Here is a 16,046-nt window from a genome sequence, read left to right on the forward strand (position 1 = left end):
TTAACGAGGTTTGATAGTAAAACGGTGGCAAACAAACAGCAAAGTATTATCCAGTTCAAACAGCTCTACTTTGCCTCGCAGAAACTGCATTAGAACCGCGTTTAACACGTGCAATATCAAAAAGACAGCAGCAAATTTTTCATTAAATTGGATTGTCTCCTTTTGCCAAGGCTTACTTTTGTCGTAATTGCATTCATTTGATAATGTTTTGGGTTGTGACATTTTTGGTTAATTTTGAACGTCCGCCGGTCCGCAAAATGTATACTGAAATTTTACGGGTCCGTAAACTGAAAAAAACTGTTTTAGACCAGTGGTCGGCAACTCTTTTTAAGTGGCGGACCACCTTCACAAAAACGAACTAAGCTTATGTAATGAATTATACGCGTTAGAAAATTTACGTTGGCAATATATTCAAAAGCAAAGGTGAAGCTATTTGATGCGAGATCTGCATTTGTTTGCTGGTCATTAACTGTTCCCAAGACAGTCTCATTGCTCGAAGAAGTTCTGATGGCTTTATCGCCTCATTGGGGAGCTTAGTATGACAAAGGACGCAAACTGGACAAATTTCCTTGCTGTCACCTACATGTCTATATTGCAAATATATAATTTTTCTTCGCAGATGATGCTTCCGGTAAATCTAGACCAGGGTTGTCCAATCTTTTTGGCCGAAGGGCCACATCTAGTATACGAATGATTGTAACTAATTTTTTACAAGATGTGCTAACTTTATGATTATCATAAAGCATAGGTTAGGCACAGTAATTTGCTGACTGGGTACGACCGATTAGCTGCGAGTCTGACTGACGCTTATCAAGTGGCGATTTAATAGACCTTAGTCATTTAAAACCCATCCTACGCGCAAAAATAAAAGTGATGTAAAAAAAATTTATTTAACATTAGCTCTTATGGGAAATGTGATCACCAGAGCAGAAATTTGCATTTTTTGGGATTTTCTAGATATGTTTCATCGTATACGTGTGTAGTTTTGAGGATAGAATATTTTTTACATTATTTTTGATATTTTTATCATGATAAACATGGTCAAGATATTTGATAATCGTTCATTAAAATTTTAATGATCGCGGTGTTTCCGAGACGTCATTCTCACTAGACCATGAGATTCTGCCAACTCGCCGTGCTCGCCATATGCGCTGCAAATGCGGCGCTAATGTCGCTTTGGGTACGGTACCGGTACTGGAAGCGTTTAACATTGACAATCCATAACCAATGCCATTTTTATCACGTTTGTTTACTGGTTTTACGCATATATACCTGTACCGCTAGCAATCATTTACTGAAGGCATGCTGACGTGTTATTTAAACTGCCGGTACCGTACCAAGGTTGCAAGAGGTGAAAACCAAATTATTTAGTAAATACTGAAATAGGCCTACGAGCAAAAATGTTGGCCAGCCTGCCAATAGGCAGGATAAGTTGTACGGTACCGGTATACAAAAAAGATGAATATCTCCAACCTATAGGCTAATGGTACAATACCGGTCTCCTAACTAGGTTAAAAAACTGAATACGAGAGAGAGATTTATTTCATCAACCAGAATACAAGCATTGAATCAATAAGAATTATATACAAAACACACAGTTATTCGGTATAGACTGGGGAGCGATACGACCATTACAGTCAGCTCGCCCCAGCCCCCCATGTTCGCTATCAAGATTAACAGTTAATTAAGATGTTTGAACAATTTAAAAAAAACTCCTTGGAGGAAGGGTTGACTGACCACTGCTTTTTGTAGATTTTCACTTAGTGGACACTTAGCAAGTACGACAGTTAATTTATAAAAAAAAATTATAAATTAATAACAAATCAGTAGAAGTCAGCTCGGGTATTCAAACATTAACAGGCTATCACATTAAACAACAATGAAAAAGGTACATTGGAATCAGTCAAGCTTCAAATGCGAATGGCATTAATGAAAAGAATATGCAAATTGAAGACTGAAGTTTCCATCTGAGACATTGGAAAACGCTAAAACAGGGGTCCAAAACTCGCGGGCCAATTGCGGCCCGCAGGACGATAATTTGCGGCCCCCGCCTCGGTATGAAAGTTTAATGTTAGTGCGGCCCCTAAGTCACTCAGCTCAGTTAGAATGAATATTACATTTAATTATGATCAGGACACGTAGAGCAAAACAAAATATTTTATAATCTATCCCCCGAAAGGAATATGCGGTAACCTACTAGTACCGTACCTGTAGGCAGGGTATTCGATGGACCTTTGACCCCGAAAATTTTTTTCTTTTACTTTACCATTGCTAATTCTTGGTGCTTATTTTAGAGGTGGCTTCGCGAGTTGAAGCCTATAAACTGGGGTATATGTTTCACGTCATCATTTTGATTCAAAATATTCAACAACCTGTTTTTCAACAGTATCGGTAGAGAAGTTTAGCCTAGGGCCTGGTACGCGTGCCCAACTTGGCACGCGATCCCATTTATTCGGCACGCGAGCGAGGCCTTGGAAACGAGATCATTCTTCTTTAGATAAAAAAAAGTTTCAAGACTCTGAACTATCTGATGAAACTAGGTGTTCGCTTATTCATTATTGTTTGTTAACAATCCGTTATTTATTTAAACTCTTTTTGTCCTTTCACGTCATATGGCTACAAAGAAATATATTTTGACGTAACAAATGCGTGAGCTCTGGCGACATTTTGTCGGGAGAGCGCAGCATTCATTTGGCTACCTTTTTACGTAATATAGTTCGTCTGTGTCACCCTTTTTCGTCATTTCTGCATGATTCATAAAGTCGTACAGCTCATGTTGGCTATAGTTACTTGCTAAGTCACTTATATAAATTGATTTCGAACGAAATATAAGCGTTTAGGGGAGGGAATACAAGAGAGGAGTGCAGAAAACGAACTGTTGCGTGTGATTGTTATGCCTCCCCGTAATGTTTTTGTGGCTCAAAAACTCTCCCTGTTTTCATCTACATATGCTTGTGAATCTCTGTTCTCAGTTATGAACTTTATTAAGTCTCTTAACAGGAGGAGCATGAACGATGAAACCAGTAGTTCGTGTATTTTGTTAAAAGTTACAAAATATAAACCCAATGTAAAACCTCTATCAGCGGTAATGCAGCAGCAGAAGTCTCACTGATATAGAATAAGAGTGTAACTTTTGTCAGATCGATATTTTCCCGAATAGTGAATCTGTCTGTACATGTTTAAAAGGTTTATTATTGTGTATTTTTGCTTTGAAAGTAGCAAAGCATTGTTATTAATTTTGGTCGGCATGCGGAAGAATTTTATCGTTAAATTTAGCCGAATCTGGCACGCGAGCCAAAAAAGGTTGCCCACCTGTAGTGTTCATGGTTCGATGGTCATGAATTGCATGATTGATTTAGTCCTGCGCAATATAAATGCGCAAGGATACATGTCAAGGGGAGCAGAAGGACAATGACGGCGTGGCTGGTGCTGGTTCTATTGTATGGTGTTTATCGAGTTGTATCAGTTTTTTTTGTGCATACTGAATTGTAGCAGTAAAAGCCTCTTATTTTGTGTGCAAATATCGTGTGTTGTCTTGGGGAAAGCTCAGCAAGATAAAGAACATTGAAGATAGAGGCGAGACACTACAACTGGCGACGAGGATATTGAAGATATCGAATTACAATTGGCGAAGACCTGCTGGACTTGGACGATAAAGAAAATCGTTGGTAACTTTTTTGAGATTGAAACAGATCTATTCTATATAGCAGGAATATAGCCATCCAAGATCATGCAGAATAACATTGGAACGATGCAACCATTTGATTCCGATGGAGACCCGCACTGTATTTCCCAACGGTGGCAACGTTGGAGACGTTCATTTAAATTATATTTGACGGCCAAGGGAACGACGGAAGATAGCTCCAAGAAAGCTTTGCTTTTGTTCACCGCTGGTGTAAAGGTACAAGATATTTTTTATACTTTAGCGGGACTCGATGAAGAGAAAACATTTACCGAAATTTTAAATTTACTTGATGAATATTTTACTCCGAAATCCAATATTCCTTTTGAACGACATTTATTCAGACAAATTAAACAGGCCAGTGATGAAACAGTCGATCAGTTTGTTTGTAGGTTACGTCGAAGAGCAACAACATGTGGCTTCGATGATAAAGAAGATGATCACATACGGAACCAAGTGATTGATAATTGTCGGTCCAATTCCATGCGACGAAGATTTCTCGAAAAGGAAAATCTCGAATTAAGTGATTTGCTAAAAATTGCAAGGGCAATGGAAGCTGTTGATCATCAGGCAAAAGCAATGAAGCTGACGCAGAATCGCACCAGGTGAATTTAGTAAATAATCCAAGGCGTTATACATCTGTTACAGGGAAGGAAAGGGAATGTTACTCTTGTGGCCGAATCGGACATTTTTCCAGAGATAAGATGTGCCCAGCAAGAGGTAAACGATGCTCAAAAGGCGGAAGAATGGGACATTTCAAAGTTCGATGTGGTAAATTTCGAGGTAAACCTGCACGGCAACAAGGACATAATGAGCGATGCCGAAACCAACCGAGAATAAATAAAAACGGTAGGCGGTTGAATGATACGAATTGTGTTGATTGTTCGAATGACGAAAATAGTGAGTTCACATTCACCGTGAGAGATCAAAATTACTACCATGATGGAATAATTACTTTGAATGTGGGAGGAGTCAATTTGTCGAATGTAATAATTGATTCGGGTGCTTGCCGAAATTTCATGGGAAGCAATACTTGGGAATGGCTGAAGAGTGAGAGAATTGTGTGTAATTCGAGAAAATGCTCGATACCATCACTCTACGCTTATGGAAGTACTAAACCACTTCAGGTCTTAGGTACGTTTACTGCTAATGTTTTCGTTTTGAATAATGAAAGTAAATGTCGGACTGATTTTGTTGTTGTCAAAGGCAATAGTCAAACTTTGTTAGGGAAAGAAGCTGCAACAAAACTTAATGTATTAAGAGTGGGGCCCGTGAATGCAGTGAGTTCCAAAACTATTGATACTTCAAATTCTGATATATTTTCCAAGTATGGAAAATTGTTTGCAGGAATTGGCCTTTTAAAAGATTACAAAATGACTTTGAATATTGACAAAACTGCTAAACCAATTGCTCAACCTCTGCGCCGTATACCATATGCGTTGCGAGACAAAGTAGATGCAAAAATAGATGAAATGCTGAAAGCAGACATAATCGAAAAAGCGCCTGAAGGTCCAGGTACCTGGATTTCGCCTTTAACTGTAGATCATAAAATGGAGATATTAGAATTTGTGTTGACATGCGCCGAGCTAACTAAGCCATACTCCGTGAAAGGCAACCTATACCGACTGTTGAAGACTTACTCCACGACTTGAGCGGAAGCGCCGTATTTTCGAAGTTAGATCTGAAATGGGGGTTTCCTCAAATATTGCTTGATGAGAAATGCCGATATATCACAACGTTCGTAACTAATAATGGAATTTTTAGATACAAAAGACTATGTTTGGTTTATCATCTGCACCAGAAAAGTATCAGCAAATAATCAGAGACGTTGTGAAGAACTGTCGGGGTGTCGCAAACATAGCGGACGATATCACTATCCATGGGCGGAATATGACGGAACATGATGAAAGATTATTTGATGTTCTTGATAAGTTGGACAAAGCCGGTCTAACGCTGAATGGTATGAAATGTCAGTTTCGACTTCCTGAATTCAAGTTTTTTAATCATAAGCTCACAAGTCAAGGTATTGATCCTTGTGAGGAAAAGGTGGCGGCAGTAAGAAATGCACGACGACCAAAAGATGCCAGAGAAGTAAAATCTTTTATGGGTCTTGTTCAATATTGTGCAAAGTTTATACCAAACCTTTCTCCGATTGCAGCGCCTTTACGTGCATTGACCAAGAAAAATTCTAAATTTGATTGGGATAAGCAGTGTGAAAATTCATTCGAAAGATTGAAACGTTCATTAACTAATGCAACACATTAGCTTATTTCAGATCTGACGGCAGGACAAGAATAATTGCAGATGCTTCACCGACAGGACTAGGATCCGCTTTAACCCAACTGCAAGACTGAATTTGGAGAGTAATTTCGTATGCTACGAGGACAATGTCAGACGTAGAAAGACGATATAGCCAGACGGAAAAGGAAGCTTTAGCTATAGTGTGGGCATGTGAGAGATTTAACTTGTATATTTTTGGCAGGAAATTTGAACTTGAAACCGATCACAAACCGTTGGAATGCATATACTCTAAAAATTCAAAGCCCTCAGCAAGGATTGAACGATGGGTATTGCGATTGCAAGCGTATGACTTCAAGGTAATATACCGACCGGGTAAGCATAATATTGCTGATGTATTATCTCGTCTTAATGCGCCTGGCCAGCGTGATACAACAGCGGAATATGATTTCTTCATACGAATGGTTGTGCAAAGTAGTTGCCCGATTGCTTTGACGCCACATGAAAGTGAGCAGACATCTGCTAAAGACCCTGAATTGCAAACTGTGAGAGATTGCATTAAATCACAGAATTGGTCAAAGTGTGGTAATTCATTTTTGCATGTGAAGAATGAACTTTGTATTTATGGTCAATTAATTTTACGTGGTACGAGAATTGTAATTCCACAGATACTCAGAAAACGTGTTCTAGAGCTTGCACATGAAGGATACCAAGGAATTGTGAAGACGAAAAATAGACTTCGAAGTAAAGTGTGGTGGCCAAACATTGATCGTGATGCTGAACGAAAATGTAAAGTATGTCATGGATGTCAGGTAACAAGTTCGTATAGTCCGCCTGAACCAATGACGCGAACACGACCACCCAGTGGACCTTGGATAGTCGATGTTTTAGGACCTTCGCCTTCTGGTGATAACATACTGGTAATTGTAGATTACTACAGCCGTTTTTATGAAATTGTAATTGTGCGGTCGACAACAAGTAAGAAAATAATTGAAGCGTTGAGCACCAGGTTCCATTACATTTGAACCCACGTACATTTGAACCCATGACAATTGCACCTGTATGCTATTGCACCTATGGAATTTTTTTTGTTTCACGGATAGTTAAACCCATACTAACCCATGGGTTTTAGCACCCGCATATAGATTGAACCCGTGGATATACGCATGGGTTCAAATGTACGGTCACCAGATTACTACAGTCGTTTTTATGAAATTGTAATTGTGCGATCGACAACAAGTAAGAAAATAATTGAAGCGTTGAGCACCATATTTTCACGTTACGGAATTCCACTTACGTTAAGAACTGACAATGCACCACAGCCTGTATCTAATGAATTCCAATCATTTTTAAACGAACATGGAGTTCAACATAAATCTACTACTCCATTGTGGCCACAAGCGAACGGCGAGGTGGAGAGACAAAATCGAAGTTGAATGAAAGCCATACGAATAGCCCAAGTAGAAGGTATTCGCTATTTGATTAAGTTTGCAGATATAGCAGAATAATGTTAAATTAATAGCTGTAATATAATACTCTTATGTGGAATGTAAAATCGTGTGGAAAAGTAGATGTTCAATTGATCCCAGAACATCGGTTTCGATCTGCTACTTTGGGACTCTAAAGATGTCGACAACAAGATCCAGCGCTGTTCTTCCTGAACCCCCTAAGCGCAAGAGTCCGACTGAGCGTCAAGCTACTAGCTCTTCTGCAGTAGCCAAAGCAACATCTCTGACTTGGTCACTGTACTAGAGAGCACAATTCTCAAAACCCTAAGACTCGAAATACCGGCAATAATCGAACAACACCTGGAAAAACTTGCTTTTGATATCTCCTCAACTACTCCTACCAGCATTGGCATCCAGGAATCCTTATCATCCCTGGATGAATCATTGAAGGAAGTAAAAATTCAATTATCCTCTTTCAGTCTGATCAAAGATGAAATAGCTGAGATAAATTTTATTTCGAAACAATTTGACGAACTGAATGCCAATTACAAAGAACTAAACAAAATCACATCTAAGAGCAATAAAAAAATTCGCAGATCCAGGCTTGTTAACCTAGAATTTCACAACATCCCGTACTCATCAGGTGAAGACTGTGAAGATATAATAACAAAGGTAACTGCAAAGATCAATATACAACTGCAACCATATGACATCTCTAATTGCCATCGGATGTCAAAAAACTTCACCAATTATAGTACAATTCATCAATAAAAAAAACAGGTTTCAAATATTAAAAAATCGACGTCACCTCAGAACTGCCAACCTTCGAGAGATTTTTCCTCGTTATTCTCCATCGACAAAAATTTTCGTGGTTGAAAACCTGACAGATACAAACAAGGATTTATTTTTTAAAGCTAAAGACCTCAAGAACAATTGTGGTTACAAATATTTGTGGACCCACAATGGAAAAGTACTAATAAAAAAGAACGACATGACAAGCACCATCCCTATTATAACTGAAGATGACCTTTCACTAATCAAGTAGGTCACTCAATTGTATGTTTTATACATCTACATTGTGAAGTACAACTAATATGTATTGTCCTTATGTGTACTAATCTATTTATACTTTCTATAATCACACATTTCACATATACTCTCTTGCTAATATTTTTCAATTCCGATCATGGCCAAGGGTGACCCTCAATTAGTACCTTCTATTGACACTGCTGCTTGCTTCAATATAGAAGTTCGAAATTTGAATTCCATTCAATCCTTATCTGATTTATTCATTTTTCACATCAATATTCGTTCCCTGCAAAAAATATTGACCATTTGATCACACTTTTATCATATTTAACATCCTCTCCACATATAATTGCAATAACCGAATCAAAGTTATCCAATAACTATGTTTCTAACATTGCAATTGATGGCTATAGTTTTATTCATATGCCATCTTCCACTAAAGCAGGTGGTGTTGGTGCATTTATTAGAAATGACTTAGCATTTACTGAAATTTCGAATTACAACCTTAACTATCCTAATTGTGAAAATATATGGTTGGAAATTAGTTTGGCCAACACTGTCAAAAGATTAGTCATCGGCATAATCTATAAACACCTCCGTAATGATATTCCATGCTTTACTGACATATTTGAATCAACTCTGTCTAAATTGGCGAATAAACATTTTTTAATATTAGGAGATTTTAATATCAATTTACTTTCAACATCAACTAATATCCAAATTGGAAATTCTGTCAATATGCTTAATTCCCATAATACTATTTCTCTAATAAACAAGCCTACAAGAGTTAGTAAAACATCAGCTACTCTTATTGACCATATATATACTAATATGACAAACTTACAATTCAATTCTTATGTTATACTATACTGTCAGATATCTCTGACCATTTCCCAATCATGTGCTGTGTTAATGGCATAAAACCAACTTACTCAAATGACTGCATAATGTTAAGGGATATGTCCTCTTTTTCGACCGACTCCTTTTGTATAGATGCACAGTGCATTAATAACCAGTTTACCAGAATGCAATTAAATACTCAAAACTTTGATATTTTGTTTGATGAATTCATTCAGTCACTTGTTGACTTGATTGACCGCCATGTCCCTCTACGTCCACTCTCACGGCGTCAGAAAAGATTACACCTAAAACCATGGATAACTAAAGGGTTAACTGCTTGCATTCGACATAAAAACAAGATGTTTAAATCCCAATTTTTGAAGGGTACCAATTCCCAGCGCTCATATTTCAGAAAATACAGAAATATTTTGACGAAAGCTGTAGATAAATCCAAACAAATTTATTACCAAAATTTGATTGCCCAAAACAGAGGTGATCCTAGGTCAACTTGGAAAATTGTCAACCAAATTACCCATACTAAAAATACATCTAAACAAAAAATTGAGGAAATTCTTTCTGAAAACGGCCGGACCCTTAAAGATGGTCATTTGATTGCAACTGAATTTAACAAATATTTCTCCACAATTGGCTCTAGCCTCTCAGACAAATTTTCAAGTGAAATGGACAGCTATAAGTCTTTCCTCCGCAATCGTGTGAGCCAGTCTATTTTCATGAGTTTGTCCACTACTAATGAAATGATGATAGAATTATCAAATTTGAAAGACAGGAAGGCAGTAGGTCCTGATAACATTCCAGCACGCTTCCTTAAATTAGTTGCTGATCTCATCTCACCTTGTTTGGCAGAATTTTTTAACTGCTTCCTGTCATTGGGCTTCTTTCCATCATCTCTCAAAGTAGCTCGGGAGATCCCACTGTTCAAATCTGGCAATAAAAAGAATGTGTCCAATTATAGACCAATATCAATCCTTTCAGCAATTGATAAAATATTTGAGCGCTTGATCCATAAAAGACTTGTGGATTTTTTAACCAAACATGATGTAATAAATAAATTTCAATTCGGTTTTCAGAACAATCATTCCACATCGCATGCCATTTTGGATACAATCTCATATATTTTTGATAAATTAGAAAGAAAACAGTTCATTAGTGCAACTTTTCTAGATCTAAAGAAGGCCTTCGATACCGTAAATCATAACATTCTGGATTTTAAGCAGCTGAGTCATTACGGTATTAGGGGTATAGCAAATAAACTCATTCCTAGCTATTTAAGTGGAAGATCACAGTATGTTCAAGTAGGAACATATTGTTCGCTTCCCTTACCAGTGACTCTCGGAGTTCCTCAGGGCAGCTGTTTGGGTCCGTTGCTTTTTTTAGTTTACATTAACGACATAACACATTGCTCTTCGCTATTTTCCAAATTGTTTGCCGATGACACCAATCTCCTAGACAGTGATAAATCCTGCGCAGCCCTCCAATTAAGGGTGAACACTGAAATTTCAAAAGTAGCAAATTGGATGAGGGCAAACAAATTAACAATAAACATTAATAAATCAAAGACAATGTTAATATCTCCATGTAGAAGCAACTCTCAAAATGATCTGACCATCAGAATTGATGGTATGATACTTGAAAATGTCAACTCCTATAAATATCTGGGTTTATATATAGACAACAAATTGAAGTGGGATATTCAAATAGGCAATCTAGCTGTTAAATTATCCAAATCAGTTGAAATATTATATAAGCTTCGACATTTTACATCCCTAACCACTTTACGTATGATATACTACTCTTTATTTCAATCCCATATTGAATATGGCATAGTGGCATGGGGTTCAGCGAATAAGACCTTATTGCAACGCATCGAAATTTTACAGAATCGAGCAATCCGCGCCATTTCAAATGTTGGTTACCGCACTCATCTTAGTCCAATTTACCATAGCCTTCATATAATTAAAATAGTAGATGTATATAAAATCGAAGTGTTGAAATTAATGCACCAACACCACAACAAAAAACTACCTCTAGCATTCACCAACTATTTCGCGAAGCAGAGTGATGTGCACTCATATGGTACACGGTCCTCTGCCAGGTACTCCTATTATGTTACTCGATATTCCAACAAACTTACGCAAAACTCAATCAAATCTGTTGGTGTTAAATTATGGAATTCGCTTCCTGACAGTACTCGAACAATGAATTATAATTTGTACAAGCATGCCTTAAAAACTTTATATCTTGATTCTTACCAGTAGTCTAGAGAGACATTATTGTGATATGTCTAAAACATCATTTTACATACACTTTATCCATCTGCCGGTATGTTCTATCATATTACTGCATCCTCATTCTGTCATTCCGGCATTCAGAAAAATGTGCATCATTTACTTTGCTGTTATCTGATTCATGTTTGGCATTGTCTATTTCTGTCTACTCATCATGTGACATTAGCTAAATGCATAAATATTTCCTATTTTCAAGTATACTATTGGGGCAATAAGTTAATTTGTCTGTCGATCGCTTTCATAACAAGTAACGACCCTCGTTGCTGGGCAGCAGCGTCATTTATTATGCTTAGTCATATTCGTCAGCAAAGTTATGCTGTGCTTGCACTCATCGGGCATATCCTATTCTCTAGATGTCGCTAATGCGCCATCTATACGAAATATATTACGAAGTTTCTTCTCACGGTTCTGTTAAATTTATATCATTGTGTTTCTTAGATTAAGTTAAAAAAATGTCTCTCTCCTGTATTTGCTGCTTAAACTTATCAAAAAGGTGTCGCTGACTGGATGACTTACCGAGTCTTTCGCGACCCCTCATCAATTGCTAGATTCAATGTCTTTCGTTTTTTTGTTATTTTTATGTGTGTTTTATATTTTGCATTGTTTCTTGCACGATGAAAATAAATATCTGAATCATAGCAAAACCAAAAAGATTGCTGCAAACTTGATATTGAACTTAACAGTCAAAAAGCTAGGCCGACGGTTAACGAATATGCCACTACCCTACCTTAGTTAGTCCGCTTTAGGCCGACGGTGACACGATATTGAACGGTCAGTTGGGCGACAACTTCACGATCCCTAGGTCGCCATGGCGACCCATTTAGACGTATTTTTGATTTATTTTCCACGGAACACTCGGAAGACGCTCACGGGACACAGTTTGGGAAACGCTGGCCTAACCTAATGTTACTCGATATTATCCTTTTACCTGTATTGCCTCAATGTCGTTATTGATGGCACAGTCAAAACTCCTGAAGTTCACAATTGTTCATACGCAACAGGCGATCAGGTACAAGTACTTGCAGTCGTTTTTTCGCTCTCACTTGTTACGAAGGTGAGGGAAGGTATGACGTAACCCATGAATCGCATCTTTTGAATTTTACTGTGATGGAAGTAGTGTCTGTCATTTAATGAACTATGAAATTATCTAGCATGGCCATAGCCTATATATAACTTACATATAAGCGGCAAATTACGTTTGATTGTGGATAATGCGTCATTGCTGAATATTTCAAGAACAAACATGAACCGCGTATTTGCATTCAGGCACTTCAACTACGTCGCATCAGTAAGGAATCAAACAAGTAAACTACATCTGTAAATAGCGAGATGGTGCAAAATAGCACTTCTCGTAAGGACTTTCACATCTACGACTTAATGCCGCAGTGTACTAATAATAATACCAATCTTAAACTTTGTTCTTCGATGTCTAGAAAATTGCTGGACCCTCATTATAACTAATTACCTTTAGAACTTAGATTTAACGTTGTTCTAACAAAACAATAATACATTCTTTACGATAGTTAACATCGTTACCGATAAATTCAACACTCCCTTCAAAATGCAACAAATACAATTAATTCCGTTATTAACAGTCGCTATTGACCCTTTAGCTACCGGAATTCGACAGCTGTAAGGACGCTCATATGAGACGTCTCTCGACAAAATTTAAGTTGAACATTCTCCGTTTATTTTTCGTTATGTACTTGTACGTAGTGGTGACAATTATGGGTCGCTGGGCCTTGTAGTGCAAGAAGTATGCTTGCTAAACTATGTTATTCATATATTATTATCAAGTTCGGTTATCATCATTTTTTCCCAGTTGAAGGTCGCAATCTACCAAACGCTATCGCCGAAACAAGAGGTACTTTTAGCCTGTGTTAATTACAAAGGTAATTTGACTGACTGCTTTGCATTAGTTAATTCACCCACGCTTGATGTATCCAATGACATTAAACAACATGATAGGCAACTCTGACGTCACTCCATAAGACTACATGCGAAAGATTGTATTTCATGATACGCTCCAATGCACATATTTCTCGTCGCCTTTCGCGACCGTTTTTGCTCGCTTTTGCTACTCGGCGTCTTCTTTACGTGTAGTACCTGACTTTTTGCGCCTGTAACGAAAAAAATAATTCCTATATCTAAGAAGTTTTGCTCACTTGGAAAGCTGGAATGGCAGACAAGCTGTAGAGAGTAATTCTGGAATCATAGACGTTTTTTTTTATTATCAGAGAAGATTACAAACGCGATAGCGTAAAGATTTGTGTGCAACATTTTGCAGATAATGACAAAGTTCAAAGTTAGTAATTTTAATGTTTGCGCTTAAACATTGAAATTTCATTTAAAGAGGGTGTCATACAAAACAGCAAAACTGTTTTTACTTCTCCTAACGGTGCTGTGATACAATTCCATAACACAAAGTTTGCACCTATCGAACTTGCTTTAGTAGGTGAATTTATTAGACATATTACATATTCAGTTAATCGTAGGTAGCATTGCTGGTACATAATGCCTCGTAGATAGGTTTGTGTCTAAATTTAGCTAATAGCCCACTAATTAATATTATCTTCTATGCAGGAGGTTGCAGGACTGAAACTTAACTTGCAGCCTTACCGATCAGCTGACGATGCTAATTTAGTTTGACTCCAGCAAGTCTTCATGAAAGACTTGTGTGAATGAAAACTACCCATATGTTTTTCTTTCCTCCGATTTTAGAAGACAAATTTATTCTGAGGGATTTCGCATATAATTCTCATTGATTGTTAGCTGTTGATAATTCCTATTAATTGTGAATTCTGATTATAACAAAAATTTTCACGTAATTCACTGGCACCTTTTTCTTGTCAATACTCCAAGCTGAGGTAATAAACAAGACAATACAATCTTTTCATCTGGGAGCAAAATATGCACACTAATTAAAAGTTTGACTCATTGAGATGATACATCACGACAGAAAATACAAGTTAAAGATATGTATGACCATCACATGGTAATTAAAATTAAAAAAAAAAATAATAGGGGTTGTGGAGTATGAAATGTTCAAGACAAAGAAAAGTTCATAGCTCATGAACACTCAATTTTGCCTTCATTGCTTTGTGAAGGCAAAAGGCTGAATTGGTTTATCTTTGTGATAGCAACGATTTTCTATTTAATATAGCGAGATTTTTTTTCAATTTGATTGAAGTGATATTATTTCCCAAAGCAATGCTTGAATCGTCTAGAATCTACTTTAGATGGATCAGTGGTGTCAAACTCATGGGTTTTCGAGAGCCGCATTGCATTTTGGAAATTGTAAAGAGGGCCGCAAACAGTTTTTGATTATGTATACTTGAAAGATATTTTTAAGATAGTTTTAGTTTGTGACATATATTGTGATGCAACTAAACAGTTGGATTAAGTTTTATTATTTTCTTCAATTTCAAATGCAATTACATATTAATATTTGCATTCCACTATTATTGCAAGTTACTGTATTTATTACCAAAAATCATAAAATTTTATGTACAACCATCAAAATCATTTTTGAACAAGCTTTGGATAAGGAAAGAATAATACATACACTAAAAATGACTTAATCTAAATATATGGACCTAAAATTAACAAAAATACTACAGTATAAACTCAATGTTTTTTTTAATTACATTTGTCCTGGCGTTTGGCATCTTTTTTGTGTCACCAGCATACTAGGGCCAGGCTGAAATGATTTTATAGTATCAACTCTAACAAACGAGGTCACATGATCATGAGTTAATCTGGATCTTTGCGAATGTTTAATTAATTCCAGTAATGCAAAAAAGTTGCTTTTATTATTTCATGTGTAGATCAGTAAAAAAACAAATGACAGATTTTTTCGACAAGACCTTTCGCGCCACATTTCGTGGCATAGGGTTGCTTGAATTGTTATTGAATTTTAGTAACTAAGTCGTTGTGTAATTATATTAATATACCAACACATGGAAATTTCCTGTTCGAAGTTGGTCTTCGAATTTGTCATATTGACTGCTGAGCTTATTGTTTTTTTTTCATTGTACTGTTGGAAATATGACAAATTAAACAATATCTCCAGAATTTTGTAAAATTCAGAAATATTGCAACTTCCAATTTCTTCGAAAATGCCACCTTCTTTATGTACTTTGCGTTTAATTTATTCGCTCAAGTGTTTTATTCAAGTATTCTTTTGCTAGCTTGATATGTATTCCTAATTGGTTCAAAATGTAAACAAAAATAATTAATTTTTCAAAACTAATTTCAGTAATTTGTTTTCTGTGTGAATAAACAATTTTACTTTAAAAGATTTGAAAAATCTATTACATTTAGATAAAAAAAACTTTCAAAATACTATTACAATTATTGTTAATCGTTCGAGGGCCGCACAGGAAGTTCTCTGGGGCCGCGAGTTTGACATCCCTGGTCTAGATGGAGGTTGTCTAAAATATATAACAGTATTTTATCATGAATCATGATTATACCCTTTCCTGAATTTCTGCTATGGTAGTG

General features: G+C 36.7%; 1 protein-coding gene across 1 annotated transcript; it reads left to right on the forward strand.

Moving 5' to 3' along the window:
- Positions 1-3,730: 3,730 nt before the first annotated feature.
- Positions 3,731-4,291, forward strand: LOC120329778 (uncharacterized). The gene has a single exon (XM_039396555.2). It carries the CDS (start codon positions 3,731-3,733, stop codon positions 4,289-4,291), a length of 561 nt encoding a protein of 186 aa, XP_039252489.2.
- The last annotated feature ends 11,755 nt before the right edge of the window (positions 4,292-16,046 follow it).

This window comes from Styela clava, chromosome 12 (genome assembly GCF_964204865.1).
Source record: "Styela clava chromosome 12, kaStyClav1.hap1.2, whole genome shotgun sequence".
Lineage (NCBI taxonomy): Eukaryota > Metazoa > Chordata > Ascidiacea > Stolidobranchia > Styelidae > Styela > Styela clava.

Excerpts from the sequence above, each read along its gene's own strand:
- LOC120329778 (XM_039396555.2), top strand. The coding sequence starts at position 3,731 with ATGCAGAATAACATTGGAACGATGCAACCATTTGATTCCGATGGAGAC.